Source organism: Culex pipiens, chromosome 3, assembly GCF_016801865.2.
Source record: "Culex pipiens pallens isolate TS chromosome 3, TS_CPP_V2, whole genome shotgun sequence".
Classification (NCBI taxonomy): Eukaryota; Metazoa; Arthropoda; class Insecta; order Diptera; family Culicidae; genus Culex; species Culex pipiens.
The window spans coordinates 150,617,544-150,638,759 of NC_068939.1; the positions used below are offsets into that span (position 1 = coordinate 150,617,544).

Here is a 21,216-nt window from a genome sequence, read left to right on the forward strand (position 1 = left end):
TGTGTGTCTTTGTTCGTATGCTCCGTGTGGTGATGTGAGGTCTTCTTTTGTGTGTATATTTTATATAAATTTCACCGTTTTGGTTTTTAATATTTAGCTTTTAAGGTTGCACACACACAGGGATAATCAGTTTTTCAATCTGAGTGGTTATACTTTTACTAATGGTTTTACGAAGAATGGTAGCTATTTTTGTGTATTATCTTTTAAATAGAGAGAGAGATATATAGAGACATCGAGGGATGGCAGCACATTGCGTCTTGTCGTACGGAGGAGTATACGTTTTCATAATTTCAACTCTCTATTTACAGTATAATTGATGTTCGATTTACACACACTGGGATTTGCATGCAGTTGATGGTTGTTCCGAATCATGTTTGATAAATTGATCATCCCCCTTTAAGTTAAAGCATTTTTTCGATATACTGCTATCGAATGGTTGCACTAGCATGTTTCTTAACAATCACTTAATATCGGGCGCACAATATCGCTTACAAAAAAACATACGAGCTTATATTATAGGTTTTGTAAATGGTGAAAATACACATGACCACAGACAGACAGACAGAGAGAGATGGGATATACTTGCTATTGAGGTTTTGCAGCGCGACTGTGTTTGAAATGTAGGTGGCGCCAAAATGAGGTTACTTGCCAAAAATCGCATTCCTTTCTGCTGGATTGAAGAACAAAATCGCTTATTTCTCATGATTCCCTGCATCAATCTTAATGAAACTGGTTCCAAAAGACGAGAAAAATTTTTTGCTTTAAAATAATGAACATCAACTTTTGGGCGCGCAAAAATTTGTGACCTTTTTCTTTAAAAAACATGTTTTGGAACACGAAAAAATGAGTTTCCCCGTATATACCAATGAAATAAACAGTTATATAGTTGATAACAGATGTGTTAACGTATATTCAACAATTTGTATTGATTTTTGACAGACTTTCTTGCCAAATAGTCCAAATTAATATCTTTTTCTAAATTTACAGTTTTCTCATATAAAAATCAAACAAATATTGGAAAGTTATACACCAAATTGTTGGAAATAATTTTTCTCATCTGAATCCGGCATAAGTTTTATAAAAATGTTGATTAGGAAGGGAAAAACACATTTTTTCTAAAAATCATAGGTTTACGCTATTTGTTCATAGGTGGCGACACGCGTCTTTTAGCTTTGCTGCAAATTCTCTATTCTATATACTCTATAGAGTGTGGCTAATAATTAGTTAGGTAGGTTCTTAACGGATGGAATGCAGTTTCCAGCGCAGCACAAAGTACGCGATGACGCGCAGCCCGATGAAGAAGCCAAACAGGGCGGTCGCGTCGATCCAGTACTCGGCCTTGTCCATCGACATCTCCTCGAGGAACTTCTGCGGGCTCCGGTAGTGGCAGTAAATCTCCGTGCACTGCAGCTTGGCCCGCTCCATCCCGTACACGGAGACCATCGCGCCCTCGAAGCCGTACCGGACGTAGCTCACGTACGTCAGCCACTGCAGGTACTTCGGGATGACGTCAAAGTTGACGAAGAACCCGCTGAACAGGATGATCGGAATGGTTGACACCGGGCCGAGGAAGACGCCCGTCTCGACGCTCATGCCGGCCCCGATCAGCAGGCCCAAGCTTTGCGCCACCAGCGACGTCAGGATGCAGATCAGCACGAACATTCCGGCCCGCTTTGGCTCCATCGGCTGGGACGTCAGGTAGTACACGACGATCACGTACACGCTGGTGAAGAGGACCTGCGAAAGAGTTGAGTTTCGTGTTCATTTTTGTAAAATATACATGAAGCAAGTCAAATCTTGCATTCCATCCGAGTAACCCCGAAAATGTAGCGCAAAAATTAAACCGTCCAAACCTACTGCGATGCAATAACCGCAGAGAAAGATGGCGTGAACGGACCACATTTCACAGAACCAACAGGGGATAAAGTACGCGTGCATCCCGTACCAAACGTTCCGATTCAAATTTTTAAGTTCTTTTCAAATAAAATCGTTTTTTTTTCTCTCGAATGCCGCATGATTTTTTTTGGTCGACTATACAGCGAAGTAAGCAACTGAGGAGCATCTCGGGTGTTCCTGTGGATCCGGTCTCGCTTTATCAGGATCATCCCGGTCAGTAGACTTAATTCAGCAGGTTTTGCTGGATACAATCGGTCAATTGCCCACAAAATCGACGAAAATCCAAAAGCTTTTCGTGTCATCTTAAGGTTTATACGCCAACTAATTGACACTGTGGCCACTCTGGAACCGATTCCGGAGCATCAGCAAATTGTATGGAGAAAGTTACGTAAAATCACATTTTGATCACAGGAGGCTGAATAAGCAAAAAATCAAAAAAACCTCAACAAACAAAAAAATGGCAGAACGAAGTTTGTCGGGTAATGGCCTATCTACAATCACTTAGCTTAGAGAATTTCACTTAGCTTAGGAATTTGAATCAATGGAAATGAATCTGAGTTTCTACAATGGAAAAGTAATCAAATTAGAAACTGACGTTTGGTTTGGAAAATTTCAAAATCTACGGTAAGTTGACGTTTCCATATCAAAGGTAAACAAACAACTGCATAGCAACGTATATCAGCCCAGCAAGTTTTCTAAGTTGATTGTGGATGACGAACGTAAATTGCAGACTTTCCTAAGTAACTACTTTACTTAGATGTTCTAAGCTAAGTGATTGTAGATAGGCCATAAGGCTTGTTTTACATAAAAGTCCATTTGACACCAGCACATCACCTTTTCAGGCAGCAAAAACATGTCTGTTTAGAATGTTCGCCCATCCGTCAGGTAATATGTATCAAAAAACGGACCTCTGATTCGTGATTAGGGACAAAAGTTGCCCCTTAGGACAAAGTTTCACGTTAATGGAAGCGGGGTCATGATTTCGAGTAAGTTGGTAGATAATTACCCCAATCGAGTATAACTTTGAAGAAAAACAGCGTTTCCCTAACACGGATGTGAACTTCAAGTACCTGCAGAATGCAAAACACTTTTCAGAGAATGACGCGCTTATCAAAAATCATTATTATTTATCTCGAACCATTCAATGAACTAAATTAACGTAAACTACGTTATTTACCGCGAAGCATGTTGACAGCTCCCATACAAACTGAGCGTACCCCGTTTTGTGGGCCCAGTGGGATTAAGATGGCGGCCTTCGATATTATCTAGCCAAACTTTTGAAAATGGCGAATAGTTTAAATAAATATAGTTTTTGCCTTGTTTCATTTTCTTTAAAAACATGTTCAGAAATACGCCACGTTCAAATATTAGTCTAGAACAGTTGAAGTGAGCATGCCGCAAAAGCAGTCACGAAAAAAAATTCCTATGCAAATTTGGAGTTGCGTATTTGTTGGGCGGACTCCGACAGGGTCAACTGCCATCTGTCGGTGATTATGCACAACTCACGAAAACTGCCATCTTAGGGTCCGGTTGGTTGCGACAAAGTAAGCCCCTCGTTTCCTTTGTGTTGATTGTTATTGTTTTGACATGTCGCTTGGAAATCAATCAGAAACGTTATAAACAATCTGAGCAAGCGAGAGCACCGGTAATTGTACTGTTATGAATTTATTAATTTAGTTTTGTAGCGAAACTGTATAGAAGACACCCCGAAAGTTTGAACAGTATGAAGACATAAACACAACCTCCCCAAAATGCAAATTCTGCAAAAAGATTTTGTTGTCCCCAAAATAAGAAATTTTAAATGGCATTTGAAGGGATATTCATCCTCAGCAAATTTGAGAACTTGTCCTTGCGTCAGTGATTACCAAACCGTCGGATTCGAAACTTCCCAAAATGTCCAATGGAATAAACTATGTCTTCCAGTACCTACCAATAAAAAAACAGGAGTGGCGAAAATCCTCCACTCTCGAGGAGGTGTTGAATGCTGGACGCATCATTCAAAACAACACGGGTGAACTTTACAGGATTTCGTTCCACTAGAAGTCACGGAAAGAATGATTTGTCTAAAACTTTATTCGGCAACGAGAAAACGGCGAGGAGTTCTAGTTGCCAATTGTCAGTTTGTTCGTGACTGAAAAATTGTCACCCGAACTTTGGGCTTGCTTGAAGTTAAAAGTCAGCCAGACAGTGATTAACACGAAAGTTGAATTATTAAAACTACTGAATCGTTTCAAGATTGATCTATGGCAAATTGATTCCATTACGGTCGACAACGACGCCTGAAATGTCTTCGTGAGCTGTGAATTGCCTCAAAAGGAAGCTATTATGAAAAAGTTTCACCATAAATTTAAAACATTTTGTTCCAAAACAAAAAAACGTTACAACTCTTATTGAATAAAGGTGCAGTTGCAGAGTAACCATTACGACGAAGAACTTCAGACCCTTGAATAGCACGTCCCGAGATGGGAAAGGGTGTTTCGTCAAAAAGATACTTGACTGTAAACACCTTCAACTTACTTGAAATGGAAGATCGGCGACCGTTTTAGCAAAGTAGAACGACTTGAGCGAGTACCAATAGTTGAGATGTTCCCTCACGAAGACGGCCATTTCCGTTGGGACTAAAAAAAAAGAAATTTGTAATAGATTTGAGTGTCTACCATTGACAAAACAAAACACTCACAGGTTAGAATCGTGGGCATCATCGCCGTGAACATCGTAAACATGGTGGTGAAGAAGATGCAGCCCGCGTTGCTCATGATCTTGGCCGCGTCGTTCCCGATGTCGTAGTAGATCATGCCGATGATGGCGCCGACGATCACGTGCGACAGTAGGCGCATCTGGGTCAGCGTTTGGTCGCGCATGATCGTGATGAAGGTGCGCTTGAGCAGAATCCAGAACTGCATCCAGCCCGAGGTGGGAAAGCCGGTCAGCTTCTTGGGCACGGCTATGCTGACGCTCTCGGTCGAGTCGAGCAGGGACGTGGTGCACGTGGGCTTGGACGAGGACACCGAGAGTGGCATCCCGGTGGATCCGGGACCGGCTGTGGATGCGTTTGAACCTACGGCGGTGGTGCTCGTGACGACGGAACTTCCCGTTTCCTCCGTCATCGTGGCCGTGGTGACCATCGCCGGTTTACTGCTCGGTACGGACGAGAACTTGTTGCCGTCGTTGTTGAGCGGCTGTTCGGCGCCCGCAGATGGCATGTTGATCGTGGTGAACTCCTTGGCGGATGGTTTCACCAGATCGTCCTCGCCGGCGCCGAGCGATAGGACGATCTTTTCCGCCGGCGGTGGTTGGTCGACGCTGGTGTCTCGCTCCAGTGCGACATTCTTCTGGGATTTACTCTTCACTAGCAGCGGCTGGTTGTAGTTGTTGCACTTGCCGTTGTTGACCGCCGTTACGAGTTTGCTGTTCCAGTCACCGTGCTCGCCGCAGGCCACTTCCATGACTGTGGGTAATCAGTTTATAAGCTTATGAAGTTAGCTTCGAAACGCAACACTTACCATAATTCGCCGGATTGTGATAGCCGGGACACTCGAGTCCCAGCGAGGCTAGGAACGGCACCAGTCCGTTGACCATGCCCTGGTAGATGCACTGGCCCTCCGTCAGCACGTACAGATTGTCAAACATCTCAAAGATACGTGCCGACGGCTGGTGGATCGTGCAGACGATTGTGCGGCCTCCGCGGGCCAACGATTTGAGCAGATTAATCAGCTGCGAGCAGGTCGCACTGTCCAGGCCGCTGGTCGGCTCGTCGAAAAACATTACAGGTGGGTTGTTTACTAGCTCCAGTGCGATCGAAAGACGCTTCCGCTGGCCGCCGGACAGGTTCAGCGCCAACGTGGTGGCCGCCTCCAGCAGACCAAGCGTTTCGATGATCTCCTCGACGATCTCGCGCTTCAGCTCGAGCGAAATGTCCTTGCCGAGCTTCAGGTTCGCCGAGACCATCATCGCTTCCCGTACGGTGAGGTACGGCAGCAGCCGATCGTCCTGCATGATGTAGCAGGACAGCTTGCGGAACTTGCGCAGGTTGCGCTCCTTGCCGTTGATCAGCACCGATCCTATCAGGTTGGATGTTCTGCAAGAAGAAGAAGTCAGTCCAATTCACGATATCGCCTAACCGCCTAAAGAACTCACTTGTAACCGGCGAGGATGTTCATGAGCGTGCTCTTGCCGGCCCCCGACGGGCCCATGATGGCGGTCAGCTCGCCCGACCGGAACTTGCCGTTGATGCCCTTGAGGATCGTCTTGTAACTGCGCTTGTGGGCCTTGTGACCCTCGGGCACCGAGTAGGCCAGCTCGGCGAACTCGATGTCGATCGGGGGCCTCTTTGGTAGATGGGTGAGGGACACCTGCAAGGAAACGGAACACACACAAACGATAAGCTGACGCAATCCTCGATTGAACCTTGTTCACGCCCAACAACGCGGCCTATCTTAATCTGGGGGTATTCCTTTGATAACGGTGAATTTCGGCTTAAACTGAGCGCTCTCACCGTAGGTGATAAGGCGGACAGTGGCTTTATGGTGTATTCAATAAACGAATAAAAGAAGGAAATGGCGCGCTCGAAATTGTGATTGATGACATCGTGCGTTTCGCGAATCAATCAGTCAAGAAGGTATTCACGCACATTTTTGGTGGTCGCAAAATTTGGGAAAGCACTTGGCAACCAACTAACTACTCACCATGCCCTTCTTCTGGCCGTTCTCGCTGTTGTTGAGGACTTTCCGTACCAGCCCGTGTGGTAGGTTCGAGTCTTTGGTCTGGCCGTTCGTCATGATGGCCCCGTTGCAGAGAGCACTCTGGGAGTTTCTGCAAGTAGAATGAAAGAATGTATGAAACGGTTATTTATGGAATTGATATTTTTTTCATAATTAGATTGCATCCCATAACGCTTTTACAAAAAATACTCATATCATCACAGTTTTTTTTATTTATAAGGAATTTTCAATGAAATTTGGATTAAGACCATTGCAAATTGTATTTCAAGTTTCTTTCCTTCAAAGTTTCTTCAAAAATGAGGGGCAAAAAATTTAATTATTGAAAAAACGTTGAGTACACACCAATCCCTCATTACTCAAATCACTTAAATTTACTGAAATCTGCACTAATGAAATTTTCAGTAAATGAAAAATTGCTGAAATTTCAGCAAACTTCGACAGCACCATACAAATTTTAACTGAAGTTCAGCGAAAAACTGAATGAAAATTCCAGAAGTGCAGTTTTAAATATTAACTAAAAATAAACATCCGAATTTGCTGCGTAGATTCCACGTGGACACTTTTTTGGATATTTAAACCTTAAGGCTCTGAAAGGCATCATTCCAAATCGGCCATTTGGCGGCCATGTTTGTTTTAGAAAAACATTCAAATGTTGATTCTGCATGTTTGAATCAAAAAATGGGTTTCTTTGTGTTGTTTGTAGAAGCATTTGACATATGAGCAGTTCTCTACGAAATCGGTCTTTGTTTAATTTTATTTTTTGTATTTTTTAATCCGACTTAAATCTTTTTGGTGCCTTCTATGCCTAAAGAAGCCATTTTGCACAATTTAAGAAACACGAAAAGATAGCGTTGTAAACAAAATTGGGCAACTTTTATTTTTATTTTTCATCAGGAAAATATTATGCATCGGTGGTCCCCTCTTTATTTTTAGTTAAACCCAGTTAGCGAGCAGAATTATGTGACTGGACTTGGTCGTTTTCAGGTAACTTTTTTGAAAATAGTCGCAGTTTTTCATTTTTTTTAATTAGTGCACATGTTTGCCATTTTTTAGAAAAATATTTTCAAAGAGCTTAGAAAATTTTCAATGTTTTGCTTTTTTGGACTTTGTTGATACGACTCTTAATTGCTAAGATATTGCCAAGCAAAGGTTTAAAATCAGGAAAATTGATATTTTTTAAGTCTCACCCAATCAACCCGCCATTCTCTAACGTCGATATCAATGTTAAAATATGAAACATTCGTGAAATGTTCCAATCTTTTCGAAAAAAATATTTTAAATTTTTAAACTAAGACTAACATTTTAAAAGGGCGTAATATTGAATAATTTTCATGTTTTTATACCTTTGCATGGCAATATCTCAGCAACTAAGGGTCGTATCAACAAAGTTCTAAAATGTTAAATATAGAACATTTTCTCAGCTTTTCAAAAATATTTTTTTCAAAGGTGGGCAAACATGTGCACTAATTTAAAAAAATGAAAAACTGTGACTATTTTCAAAAAAGTTACCTTAAAATGGCCTTAACTTGAAAACGGTACACTTTATGAAAATTTCACTAAAGTACTTTTTGATTGCAAATTTGATTTTACATCGAAATATGAAAAAGAAAAATTTTTGCGACCAATATTTGGATTTTTTGAAAAAAACAGTATTGATTAAAAAATTCATAACGCGGTCAAAGATTTTTTGCACAACCTTGAAATTTCTGAAAAGTTGGCATTTGATGTGGTATTTTTTTGCAAATCAAGTTTTAGTGACAAAAAGTTAAATAAAAAATCATCAAACTTTTTTTACCGTGTATATTTTTTTTCAGTGTAGTCCTTCTCCATACCTACAACTTTGCCCAAGACATCAAATCGATCAAAAAATTCCTTCAAAAGATACAGATTTTTGAATTTTCATACATCGTTTTTGTATGGACTGCTGCTAAATTTGTATGGAAAATTATATGGAGAATATAATGATGCAAAATGGCTTTTTTGGGCATACCGAAGGCACCAAGAAAGTTTCAGTCGGATTAAAAAATACAAAAATTAAAATTCAAAAAAAAAAGATCGATTTCGTAGAGAATTGCTCAAAAAAAGCAAAGCAATCCACTTTAACGACCCCCGGGTTTTTTTGTGGGCTCTGTTGCAAGTTTCTGCTCATATCTAGACGTCCGAAGGTTATGTGTGGTGAGTCACCCAAAACCTCTTTTACGCAAATGGACCGACGTTTTACTTTCCCATCCGATAGAAGACCAGGAGGATAAGGCGGGAATCGAACCCGCGCCCCATAGCAACTTAGGGATCGGCAGCCGAAGCCGCTAACCACCGCGCCACGAGGCCCAGCGTTTTGCTCAATAGTCTCCATATTGAACACTATCTTAAGTCCAATCCTTGTAAAGTTACAGAGGCTTTAGAAATAAAAATAAATGGATATTTTTTTTCATTTTCTATGTGACAGACTTGATTTTTCAATTTCCCATAAGATTTTCTCTGACCACTTTTCAAAATAACTCGTTTTATTATGATTAAAGCTGATTTACCATCCAGGTTACTATCATCCAGTGAACTACACTGAAAAAATATTCTGTTTTCAGTTATGAGAAATGTAATTAGCTTAAATCTGTAAGCCCATACTTCCAATTGAAATGTGGTCAAAAATAAATATTGTAAAAAAAAACGTTTTCACTGTGTAAACTCCACGAATTCCACCAGTTTTTCTCACATTTTCGAAACCCTCAACAGCTCCTTAAGCTGCAGCACTGCGTTCACACTGGCTCTGCGGCACTGTTTTCCGATGCCAAGCTCTTCTTCCCGTTTGACGTCACCACAGTCACTTTGGTCCTCCTCGGTGGTCCACATCATAAAGGCCGAAGCACAACACCGAAGCGCCTATACAGGTGATTCTCACTCGACCGCCAGATTAGTACTAACCGCCACCGGCAAACCGATAGTGACCATGTGGATGTTCGAGCTCGCCGTCAGAATATTTGGATGCGAAATTTGCGCGCTAATCGCGTGATTAATCGGGCGAAAGTATGCTGATGTTAGGTTTGTGAACCTTCAAGTGCCCAAATATTAGTTTATTTCCGTTTTTAAGTTTGTAGTTATCATTTTTCCTTTTTTCTTAATTTTTCTCACTTTAGCACTTGAATTTTTATTTGTAAAAATACTTTTATTCAATCCAAATATCACTATTCTTATTTACAACTGTCATTGCATCATCGCTTCTGCCCTCATACAGAACATTCTTATCGGAACATTTCCCGGTATATCTGCACTCGCAAAGTGTCTACTGCTGTAATGCCCCACCTGTGACGACGATGCCGTTGACGACGGCGATGATGGGTCATTACGACCGACAGCAGCGTAGACTGAGTGAGGTGCCCCATTCGGCTTAATTACACTTTGCACCGGGCAATTTTACCCCGCATTTTTAGGTGGGGTTTCATTTGTTCAACCCCAAACCCTCTTCCCCCGCCAACAGTTTGTTGGTAAAACTGAACTTTTTTTTTTGTTTGCCTCAACGATGGAATTGTAACGATCTCTTTCCGCGGTTCAATGTTCAATGTGCCGTATCATTGCGAACGGAATTACAGGGTACAGGGACTCCTGGGTTAGAATGTTAGCGCAATGATATGGGAATGTACTCCGTAATCCTGAACGGTTTTCAATGATGGGGCAAATAGGAGTGAAATCTGTCTAAATATATTAGTTTTTTGTTCGTGAATCGTAAAATAATTTTCAAATAATGGTTAAACATTACGTTACAGTTAGTTCTAGCCATGGAAAGTATGATGTTCTCCGATCGGGCTCAAAATTTTTCTGGGGATTCCTTGGCTAAATTAATTAGACCCGTATTTTTTTTTTACCTACATCGTGGTAGGGTGGTTAAAAAATTGCAATTTTCGTAATTTTTTGCAAAAACCACTTTTTTCGAAAAATCACCACTTTTGACCACTGTTTTATAGGGGAACTATACCCTTTCTCAGCCTATTTCTATTATCGGCCTATCAGCACTTTGATCATGAATTACAGCTTATATAAAGTGTTTTTGACTGATCCAAAGTAATAAATAGCTCAAATAAAAGTGAGCAAGCAACTCTCCATTGTTGATACATCTGAAAATGTTGATATAATGGCAGAAACGGCAAAAGTGATGAGAATTGGTCGAACGGATTAGTGTGATTAAAATGGGTATATTTCCCCTAGATGCAACGGCTTCGAGATACAGCAATATTTAAATAACGAAATACAAAAACATTCGCCCTTCTCAAATGTTATTATCGAGTGGAACTGGTTCCATATAAACCAGGGGTGCTCAAAGTTTTTGGAGGCCGGGCCAAATTTGAAGTTCAAATGAGGTTGCGGGCCAAATTTACAAAAAATGTTATTAAAAAAATTAAATTACGTTATTTTGATTTAAAAGATTTAATTTTTGTTATTTAAAAAACGGTTTTCTATCGGTATTGTTGATTTTATTGTTTAAGGTATTTGAAAAACAGTTTTTAGCTGAATGTACTTGTGTTTTCAAAAAAAAGTTTTGTTTCGAAAATGGTGACATAAAATGTTGAATAATTTATCTAAAGGCGTAATTTTATTTATAAGTTTAGTGTGGCTTATGAAAAATCGTTGAGAGCCAGAATTTCAACATTTCAATGAAAAAAATGTAAGCTTCCGTATGGTTAAACTGCAATCATTATTTTCAAAAAAAAAAAAGATTCGACAAAAAAAATATTTAACAGAAAAAAACATTTATATATTTCAACGAAAATAAACTAGAAATTAAATTAGTTTTCATAAACCTAAACATGTTCAAATGATTCTAAATGCAAAGGAATGCATATTTAATTAATTTCAGCTGATTGCACCTAAATTTCATTTTTTTAAGTTTTAAAGTTTTTAGGAAATATATTTTTGCTCCTTGTTTCCGAGCCAATTTTTTAAAAATGGTAGAGGGGTGGGTTGATTTTCATCGACGAAAGCTTTGAAAAATATTTGCAACAAACTTGATCCTCAGATTTCCACAACTTGTCTGCCTGAATCAGTTGGTAGTCAATCAGATACGTTATCTAACTGTAAAGAGTTCAAATCCTGAAGGAAGTGCAATGTATGTTTCAGAGTCAGTTCATATAATTATTATGACTTGCAAATTAATAAAGAAAACTTATATTTTGGCAAATATTACAGAATTCTACCTAAGTCAAACTTGAACTTTTTATATTTCTAAAAATGTTCGATGAAAGTTTTGACAATATTTACTAGTTTCACTCACATTGAAACCTGTGAAATTGTTTTGATTATTAAATATTATGAACTTTTTTTTTGTATCCTAAAGTGGGGATCAAAATATTAATAAATCAAAAGTTTTTTTTTGTTAACAAAAAATAAAAAAGATTAGCGCATGTAAAAGTTTAATATAAACCTTAACTTTGAAAAAGTAAAAAATAACTTTACAAGTGGTCAACGGGCCATTTTACTAGATCATTCAAAATGGGCCCGCGGGCCACAAAATATCACCTCGCGAGCCACGTTTGGCCCGCGGGCCATACTTTGGTCACCCCTGATATAAACAAAAATGGTTTACATAAGCGTAGGATAACATGTCTACAAAGTTACCAAAGAGTCTATGTCTGAAAATATTTTTATCGGATTCCTCGGAAAATTTCACATTATATATCAAAAAATTGGCGATGTCGAACCGTACGTTTCCGAGATATGATTTTTGAAAATAAAAACTGAGTTTTCGACGCGCCAATTACAGGAAAATGACGGAATCGGCAAAAAATCAACTTTTTTCACTAAAACTGCGATAACTTAAAAATTTCAGCGATGACCTATATATGTTAGGGTACCAAAAGTTGCGTATTTTAATTACAAAAAAATGGTACCCAAACATGTAATCACATTTCTTTTGCGTCTAAGACAGCTAAAATGACGATGAAATGATGCGAAGATATGATTTTTTTGAAAAAAGTGTTTTTTTTGCGAAAAATGACGAAAATTGATGTAGGTCACCACAATGGCCAAACAAAAAAAAATGTGGGTCTAATTATTTTGGCCAAGGAACACCCAGAAATTTTTTGAGTAAACCGAAACGTAATTCAGCTGGCCAAAAATTGGAAAAAATCAAATTGAGTTGTTTTATGGAGATATACTCATCACACTTTGCTTTTCAACCTATTCTCGTTATTTTTGTAGTATGCCGCTATTCGAACATCAATTTAGAGAGTTGCTTGCTAACATTTGTTTAAGTTAGGTATTTATCACTTCAAAATGTATTTAAAAAAAAACACTTTATTGAAGCTAATCAAAAATCTAATAAGCAGATAATAGAAATGGGCCGAGAAACGGTATATTTCCCCTAAAGCAGTTATTTTCACTATTTTTTCTGATATGATTAATTATAATGTTTAAATTGGCTTTCCATTTATGGAACAAAAATATTAGCTTTATTCACTAATAACTTTTTTTAATTTATGATATCTTGTTAAGTTTTATTTTTTTCAAAGAGAGGTTATTTTACTACGATTCAAATTGGACCAATGAAAAAATCTAAAGTAAGATTTAAACTGCAAAACATTTGTGGCTTTTCTTTTTCTTGAAAAGTTTGATAAAAAGCTGTATCTCCTGAAAAAAAAATTAGTCGATTTGGTGTCTTCGGCAAAGTTGTAAGTATTGATGATTACAATCCAGAAAAAATAAGTAACGGGATATTTTTGCCAATTTAAAACTACTTGTGCTTTTTGCGCAGAAATTTAGTTCTCGCGAATGCGTTTATTTATTTTTTAATTTTTGAAACATTTAATATGTTTTAGGGCCACTTTTAGACAAGCTTACCCAAAAATGCATTTTGACTACAGTTTAAAATGCTGCAATTTAATAGTACTTTACCTAATTTTGATAAAGTGCATCGTTTTCGAGATATGGCCACTTAAAATTTGATTTTAATTAAAAATTAGAAGTTTTTCGTTTTCGAAACAGTACCCATAAGTGACCATTTCTGAATAGTAGTTTATGCAACTAGTGGCAAACAGAAGATTTTTCAGCACGACTCGTACATTTATCGGACGAGGTATACCGAGTTTGATAAATACGACGAGTGCTGGAAAAATCAAGTTTTGCTACGAGTTGCTCACAACATTTCATTTTTTGGTCACATTTTTTTTTGAAATTCCGAAAAATGCTCCTTAAACTGAAATTTTATCAAACATTCATGTGTTAAGTAAATTCACCTTTCAAATCTATTAAATATTGTAAAATGTTGTTTTTTTTGCAATTCCGTCGTGAAACTACTTACTTTTCCTGTCATTCTTGAACGACGAAATAGCCTACTTTTCTGTACCAAAATAAATGCTGAAAAGTTCTACTTTTCAGCACTCAAATGGGTGCTGAAAAGTTGAACTTTTCAGCACTTGTTTCGAAAAGTAACACTTTTCAACATTTTTTTTTTGATTTAAACGATTTATTGACAAAATACATGAAAGTTTGAGATAAAATTTTACTCAGTGAGTGTTTTTTGGAATTGCAAAAAATGTTGTATGGAACTCGTTGCAAAACTTGATTTTTTCAGCACTCGTATTTATCCAACTTGGTGAACCTCGTTGGATAAATGTACGACTCGTGCTGAAGCACTTGTTTCGAAAAGTAACACTTTTCAACATTTTTTTTATTTAAACAATTTATTGACAAAATACATGAAAATTTGACATAAAATTTCACTCAGTGTGTGTTTTTTGGAATTGCAAAAAATGTTGTAAGCAACTCGTTGTAAAACTTGATTTTTTCAGCACTCGTCGTATTTATCCAACTCGGTAAACCTCGTTAGATAAATGTACGACTCGTGCTGAAAAAATCTTCTTTTTGCAACTATGCAACAAGTTACTATTTCGAAACTAGTTTTGAAAAGTTCAACTTTTCAGCACCCATTTCAGTGCTGAAAAGTTGAACGTACAGCACTGATATTGAAAGATACCAGGAAAATTAGGTAAGTAGTTTCACGATGGAATGGCATTGTTTCAAATTTATAGAATTTTCAAATCAACAAACACCTGTGGAATTTTCTGATGTTCTCGAAACAGTATTCTTTTTAAAGACAATAATTTCAAAAGGATTTCAATTTTCATGTGGCCATATCTCAAAATTTTCATGTGGCCATATCTCAAAAATGATGCACTTTTTTTTAAATATATGTGTAGTACATTCCGATTCTAAATTGAATTTTACATTAAAAAGTTAAGTCAAAATATTTTGCTGGGTAAAATTTTCAATTTGAGAAAAGTATTACTTGGCGGCAATTTTTTTTGCCCATACGTCTGTATGGCTCAAAAGTTGCGGGGTTTGTCCTCTAAAACAAGTAAAAAATTCAAAAATAAAAAACTAAATCTCGGTAAATTGATATTTTTTGTGAAAAAATAAATTACGGTCTGGGTTCGATCCCAGAAGGTCCCGGTGGCATTTTATATAACGAGATTTGTCTGATCACGCCTTCCGTTTGACGGGGAAGTAATTGTTGGCCCCAGTCTAACCTAGAGGTTAGGTCGTTAGCTCAATCCAGGTGTAGGAGTCGTCTCCCTGGGTCCTGCCTCGGTGGAGTCGCTGGTAGGCAGTTTGACTAACAATCCAAAGGTCGGCAGTTCAAATCCCGGGGTGGATGGGAAGCTAAGGTGTAAAAAGAGTTTTGCAAATTGCCTCTCAACAATCAAGCCTTCGAACACTTAGTTTCGAGTCTGGAGATCGAGAACGCCAAGGCAATGCTGTAGAGCGAATAATTTGATTTGATTTGATTTGAAACAAACAGTTTCATTTTATTGCTTATTTTTTGCATTTTATCTTATACTGAAATTAATAAAAATCGCACCGAAAGGTGTTCACTGCCTCTCCCCCTTTGTGCAGTCAGTGACAGCAGCTGGTTGTAGAAATTAAATTTCCAGGGGTCAATTGGCAACCTTTAGGCTAATAGACGCAGGGGAAGCAGTGCCAAGTCGAGTGTGACTGTCTGAAGCCAGGGAAAATATGCTTCCCCAAGTTCTGCTGTCTCTGCTGCCTGCTCTCAGCTGTTTGTTCCACGAAGATGTATTTGACCTCCCTCTAACTTGTTCGTTTTGCTTAAACAAAAAAACAAAAAACCGGGTCACACCAAGTGGCACCCTTTGCCGAAAGGTTACTTTCTCCGGCGGGCCAAGTGGATTTTTTACTTGGTGACATTTTTATGGTTGTGAAATTACGGTGTGCCACTTGAGATGAACTTTACGGTGGGTGCGCTTGGATTTTTTGGAACTTAAATATATATTTTCCAGAGTATATTTTTTAAAATCAAGGAAAAGTTTTAATTTTCAATTCTATTTTTTGTAGAAAATTTAAATATTTTAACTTAAATTAGTCTTTTTCACTACATTAGAACCTTTTAGCTCATCACACTTTCCACCACCGTCAAACCCACCTTCTCACCCAGATGGCATCGTCTCGTTCGAACCCATCACCTTCCCGCACGTTGGCGCCACGCAGATTAGCGTAGTAGCTCAAACTAAAACTATTATCACAGTCACTGCTCAGGTGGTAATCTCCACCTCGATCGCACAGTTCCTCCAACCGGTCTGCCAAACTGCTCGACCCGGACGACGGTGCAAAGCTTAGCCGGACGATCGGAGCCCTTCGGGGTGACGTCGTTCGGGGCGAGCCGCCCTCCAACTCCTCGTACGGAGGGTCGTCGTCCTCGAGGCTGGCACTGAGCCGTTTGATGATTTTGGACATTTTGAGGCAATTTTGAGAAAGAAAAACAAAAACAACGCGAATCGAACTTTAGAACCGCGGACTACGGCGAGTTGTGATCTGTACCGTTGGCCGGTCTAACGTGTACTAATTGGTGATGATCGAGCTTTTAGTTTGTCGTGTCATTCAACGTACCGGGTACAAAAAGAGGTGGAGATAGTTCAACGGGGGGAATTATAGAGGAGGGTTTGGAAAGTGATGTTTTTCAAATCTTACTTTGTCATAATAATCATACTATTACATTATTATTATTTTTTATTATTTATTATTATTTTTTAATTTCCGATTTTTTCATGCAAAATGAAAAAAAAAATAATGCCAATGCAGATTTTGCAATCAAAAGATTCCACTCTCTTTCAATTTAAAAAAATCGCAGGTCTAGAGAAATTTTCTGAACTCTCCTAACATGAAATATTTTGATAAATTTGGAATGAAGACTAACATTTTAAAAGGGCGTAATATTGAATATTTGGTCCTTTTGTAATGATTTGTAATTAAACAATTTTTTTAATTCTGAACATTGAAAATTGAACTATTAGTTGTTGAGATATTGGTATTATAAAATGAAGGCTGTTTGGATGCGATTTAGAACTTAAATTTTCCTGTTTTTTTTTCTTTCATCCGCTATATCCAAGGCAAAACTTTAATGTTTCTTAGTCAAATTTATAAAAAAAATTGAACTCATGCAAACTATTTGAAAAAATAAATCAAAAAATATTTTTGGTTTTGTCAAAATTCAACTTTAAAACCGCATTAAAATTCATGTAAAGTACATACTTTTCGATTGCAAATTTAACATTAAAAACTGATGTCAAAAAACAATTTTGGATGAGATTTCGATTTTATTCCCAAAAAAAAAAAAAAAAAACAAAAAAAAACATAACACGTTAGCAAAATTTTGGTCTGTATTCTCTATGGCTTAAAAGTTGCTGGTTTTTTGGCCCAGTTATAAATATTTTATCAATTGAACTTTTTTTTGGGAAATTGACTTTTGTGAAAAATAAGTTTTGTAATCTGCGAAAAAAAAATCCGTCATTTTTTCTAAATACAGTCCAGACTCGATTATCTGAAGCCTCGATTATCCGAAGTTTCGATTATCCAATGGTTTGTATGGGACTTCGGATAATCGAACCACGAACAAAAAAAACTTTTTTCCTTTTATTTCTTTTTCTTGTTTCAAACATCAAATTCGATTTCTGTGACCCTATTTTAGTCAAATTTGAAAAAAATAGTTGATTGCCTATTATTAAATAAAATTATTTTTTCAATGTTTCGCTAACGCCATATTGGCCGCCATCTTTGATTTTAAATTTTTAGATCACTTTAGCGTAGTTTAGGGACAAACAAAAATTAGAAAACAAAAAAAAAATTTCGTGATTCGATTATCTGAAGAGAAATTTTTCCGATGCCTTCGGATAATCGACCGAAGACATATTACCGACATATTGCCGAAGACACCAAATCGATCAGAAAGTTCCTCCAATGGATACAGATTTTCTAATATTTGCGTATAATTTGTGTATGGACAACTGCCAAAATTGTATGGAGCCTTGTTTGGGAGAACAAAAGACACTAAAAGGTTTTTTTTCCTTCAAAAATTACAAATAAAATCCAAATCCGGAGTTCTGGGAAAATTGCCCCTTCAAAAATTTCCCATTAATTTTTAAATATATTTTTTGCATTGAAAATCTTGAATTTTGAGACTTTAGACATTGATTGGGGAAAACAAATATTTTCATGAATTCATTCTTATTTTGTAGATGTTTGATAGTAGCACAACAGCTTTTTTTAAAATAGGGGAAGGTGGGGCAAGACGACCATACGGGGCAAGAGGAACAATCGCTCGTACGGCCGTAATTTTTACAATTTTGATTATTTCCAGTATGAGAAATTGTTGCTAGCAATGCAATTAGCTGATTCTACTACCACATAACCGCCAAAACGACGTAAACGCCACGGGGCATAAGATTTAATGACGTTTTTTCAAAACCTTTGTTTTCTTATAAGATTTGGAAAGTACAAAATAAGGCTTAGGGTTCGTTTTAAGACTCATTTTATCAAAATGCTATTTTTCCTAGATCAGTAGTGTCCCTACCAATGACATACACCTATTACAAAGTATGATTTAACTTATGGTTATTTTTGTTGAGAGCTTTTAAAAAATCTTGTTCAGGTGGGGCAAGTGTACCATATGGATTTTTAGTATGGAATAAAATACGAATTGCTGCAACAACATATTTCATTGAGAAATAAATACATAAAAGTACTTAAAAACTGATAAAAAAAACTGTTAAAAAAATTGCCCATGCAAAATACAGTGATATTATAAAAATTTCCTTTTTTCGTCAAAGCAATATTTTTTTTCGTAAAAACGATTAAATTTTTAGTAAAACATTATTATTTAATCTAAAAATGGAAGAAACCTTTCAAATACATTCTAATCTGATGTATCTAAGTGACAACAGTTCAATTGTTAGCAAATTAACATTTTTTTTTCATGCATTGTTCGTCTTGCCCCACTAGTTGAGTAGAACGTACGGAAAATCAAAATTTTTAAAATCAATTTTTTACATTAAAAAACAGGATTTTTTAAAAACTTGCTCTGACAAAGTCTTAGTTAAGACCTAGAATAAGATGATTATAATAAAATCCGACAGATTTTTTAACTTTTTAATGGGTTATAATGAGCATTTCCTTAGCTTGTTACACTTGCCCCACTTTCCCCTACGCTTTGTTTTTTTTTTAAATTTGGCTCATAATTTTTAATTGCTGAAATTTAATGAAAAAAGGTAATTATTTGTCTTGTTATCTTCTTTTCATATCAGCTTTACGAAGCAAATCAAATGCACCGTTTGCCACAAAGCACAACATTCGCGGCACTGATCACAGCTTTCTGAGTAGAACAAGATGTCAATTAAGTTCAATCAGAAACGAATTTACCGGTTGGGTAGAGCCGCTCCATGTCAGGCATGCAGAGATCGTACCGATAAAAAAAGCACCATGATGAATGCCCCGCCTAAAGGTATGCTTAAATTGCATAACCACAGGGGTCGGCGATTCGTTATAGAATTAATCAATTAAAAAACTCAACCCACGTTTTTATAATCTACTTTCAGCATTTTATTCCACCCAAAAAACATATATCTCCACGAATAAATCACAAAGCACCTCAAACGGCGATAAATTGACATTTGCCTGCTGCACTTGAAACCGATCAATTTTCCCATGCACTCGGCGAGCGAGAGAGTATGAACCAACAATTGCTCTAATTTAACTGTTCGGGTGGGCTTTGTCTCCGGTACGGATACATATGTTGTGTGGGAACATATAGCCACGACTTGGACAGCCCACTCTCTTGGGGTGGATAGTCCACCTACCCCTTGCTCGTGTAGTACACGAGAGTGGGGTGAAAAAACCTGACCCCGCAGAATCAATGGGATTGCACTTTTCCGACCCCTTCACCACCCCCCGGACTTTGCTAAAGTGATGGACGGTAACCCTTGGCTTTCATTAAATTTGTAATTCGATCTATCTTTTGCTGAGTTTTTTTGCTGTTAACATTTTATCGTAAACATTTTTTTTTGTATGTAGATATATTTTTTACTGTTGCATATCAGTTTTTCGAATCAGTGTAATAAGCGTACACGCAAGTTAAAGCAATAGACCAAAATTAAAAATATGATGCATATTTCCTAACAGTTTACAGCTTAACTGCGTCAGAAAACCCAGTTTTCATATTTTTTAAAGAAGTATAACCTAAAATAATTGGACTCCTTTTACACAGTACTTAAAACAGGGGTGACCAAAGTATGGCCCGCGGGCCAAACGTGGCCCGCGAGGTGATATTTTGTGGCCCGCGGGCCCATTTTGAATGATCATGTAAAATGGCCCGTTGACCACTTGCAAAGTTATTTATATTTATTTTATACTTTTTCAAAGTTAAGGTTTATTTTAAACTTTTATAAATATGCTAATCTTTTTTTATTTTTTGTTAATAAAACAAAACTAATGATTAATTAATATTTTGATCCCCACTTTAGGATACAAAAAAATTGTTCATAATATTTTATAATTAAAACAATGTCACAGGTTTCAATGTGAGTGAAACTAGTAGAAATCGTCAAAACTTTCATCAAACATTTTTAGAAATATCAGAAAAAAGTTCAAGTTTGACTTAGGTAGAATTCTGTAATATTTGCCAAAATATAAGTTTTCTTTATTAATTTGCAAGTCATAATAACCCTTTTATGAACTGACTCTGAAACATACATTGCACTTCCTTCGGGATTTGAACTCATTACAGTTAGATAACGTATCTGATTGACTACCAACTGATTCAGGCAGACAAGTTGTGGAAATCTGAGGATCAAGTTTGTTGCAAATATTTGTCAAAGCTTTCGTCGATGAAAATCAACCCACCCCTCTACCATTTTAAAAAAATTGGCTCGGAGCAAAAATATATTTCCTATAAACTTTAAAACTTAAAAAAGTTTAAATTTAGGTGCAATCAGCTGAAATTAATTAAATATGCATTCCTTAGCATTTAGAATCATTTGAACATGTTAAGGTTTATGAAAAATAATTTAAATTTAAGTTTATTTTCGTTAAAATATATAAATGTTTTTTTTGTTAAATGTTTTTTTTGTCAAATCTTTTTTTTTAATAATGATTGCAGTTTAACCATACGGAAGCTTACATTTTTTTCATTGAAATGTTAAAATTCTGGCTCTCAACGATTTTTCATAAGCCACACTAAACTTATAGATAAAATTACGCCTTTAGATAAATTGTTCAACATGTTATGTCACCATTTTCGAAATATAAAAACAAAACTTTTTTTTTG

The 21,216-nt window shown here is 37.0% G+C and overlaps 1 protein-coding gene across 4 annotated transcripts in view; it reads right to left on the minus strand.

Annotated features, from left to right (window-relative positions):
- Positions 1–351: 351 nt before the first annotated feature.
- The window catches only part of LOC120422242 (ATP-binding cassette subfamily G member 4-like), a 54,450-nt gene continuing 33,585 nt past the window's right edge, over positions 352–21,216 (minus strand). For 2 of the 4 annotated variants that reach the window (XM_039585632.2, XM_052710355.1), the window contains exons 3-8: positions 6,582–6,708; positions 6,034–6,248; positions 5,400–5,974; positions 4,577–5,344; positions 4,414–4,514; positions 352–1,737 (exon numbers count right to left, since the gene is read on the minus strand). In XM_039585632.2, the coding sequence (XP_039441566.1) occupies positions 1,237–1,737; positions 4,414–4,514; positions 4,577–5,344; positions 5,400–5,974; positions 6,034–6,248; positions 6,582–6,708 (2,287 nt within the window). In that variant the 3' untranslated portion in view covers positions 352–1,236. Of the gene's footprint in view, positions 1,738–4,413; positions 4,515–4,576; positions 5,345–5,399; positions 5,975–6,033; positions 6,249–6,581; positions 6,709–9,327; positions 9,480–16,044; positions 16,371–21,216 lie in introns of those variants that run through there. The other 2 variants (XM_039585635.2, XM_052710356.1) reach the window with 2 other exon arrangements.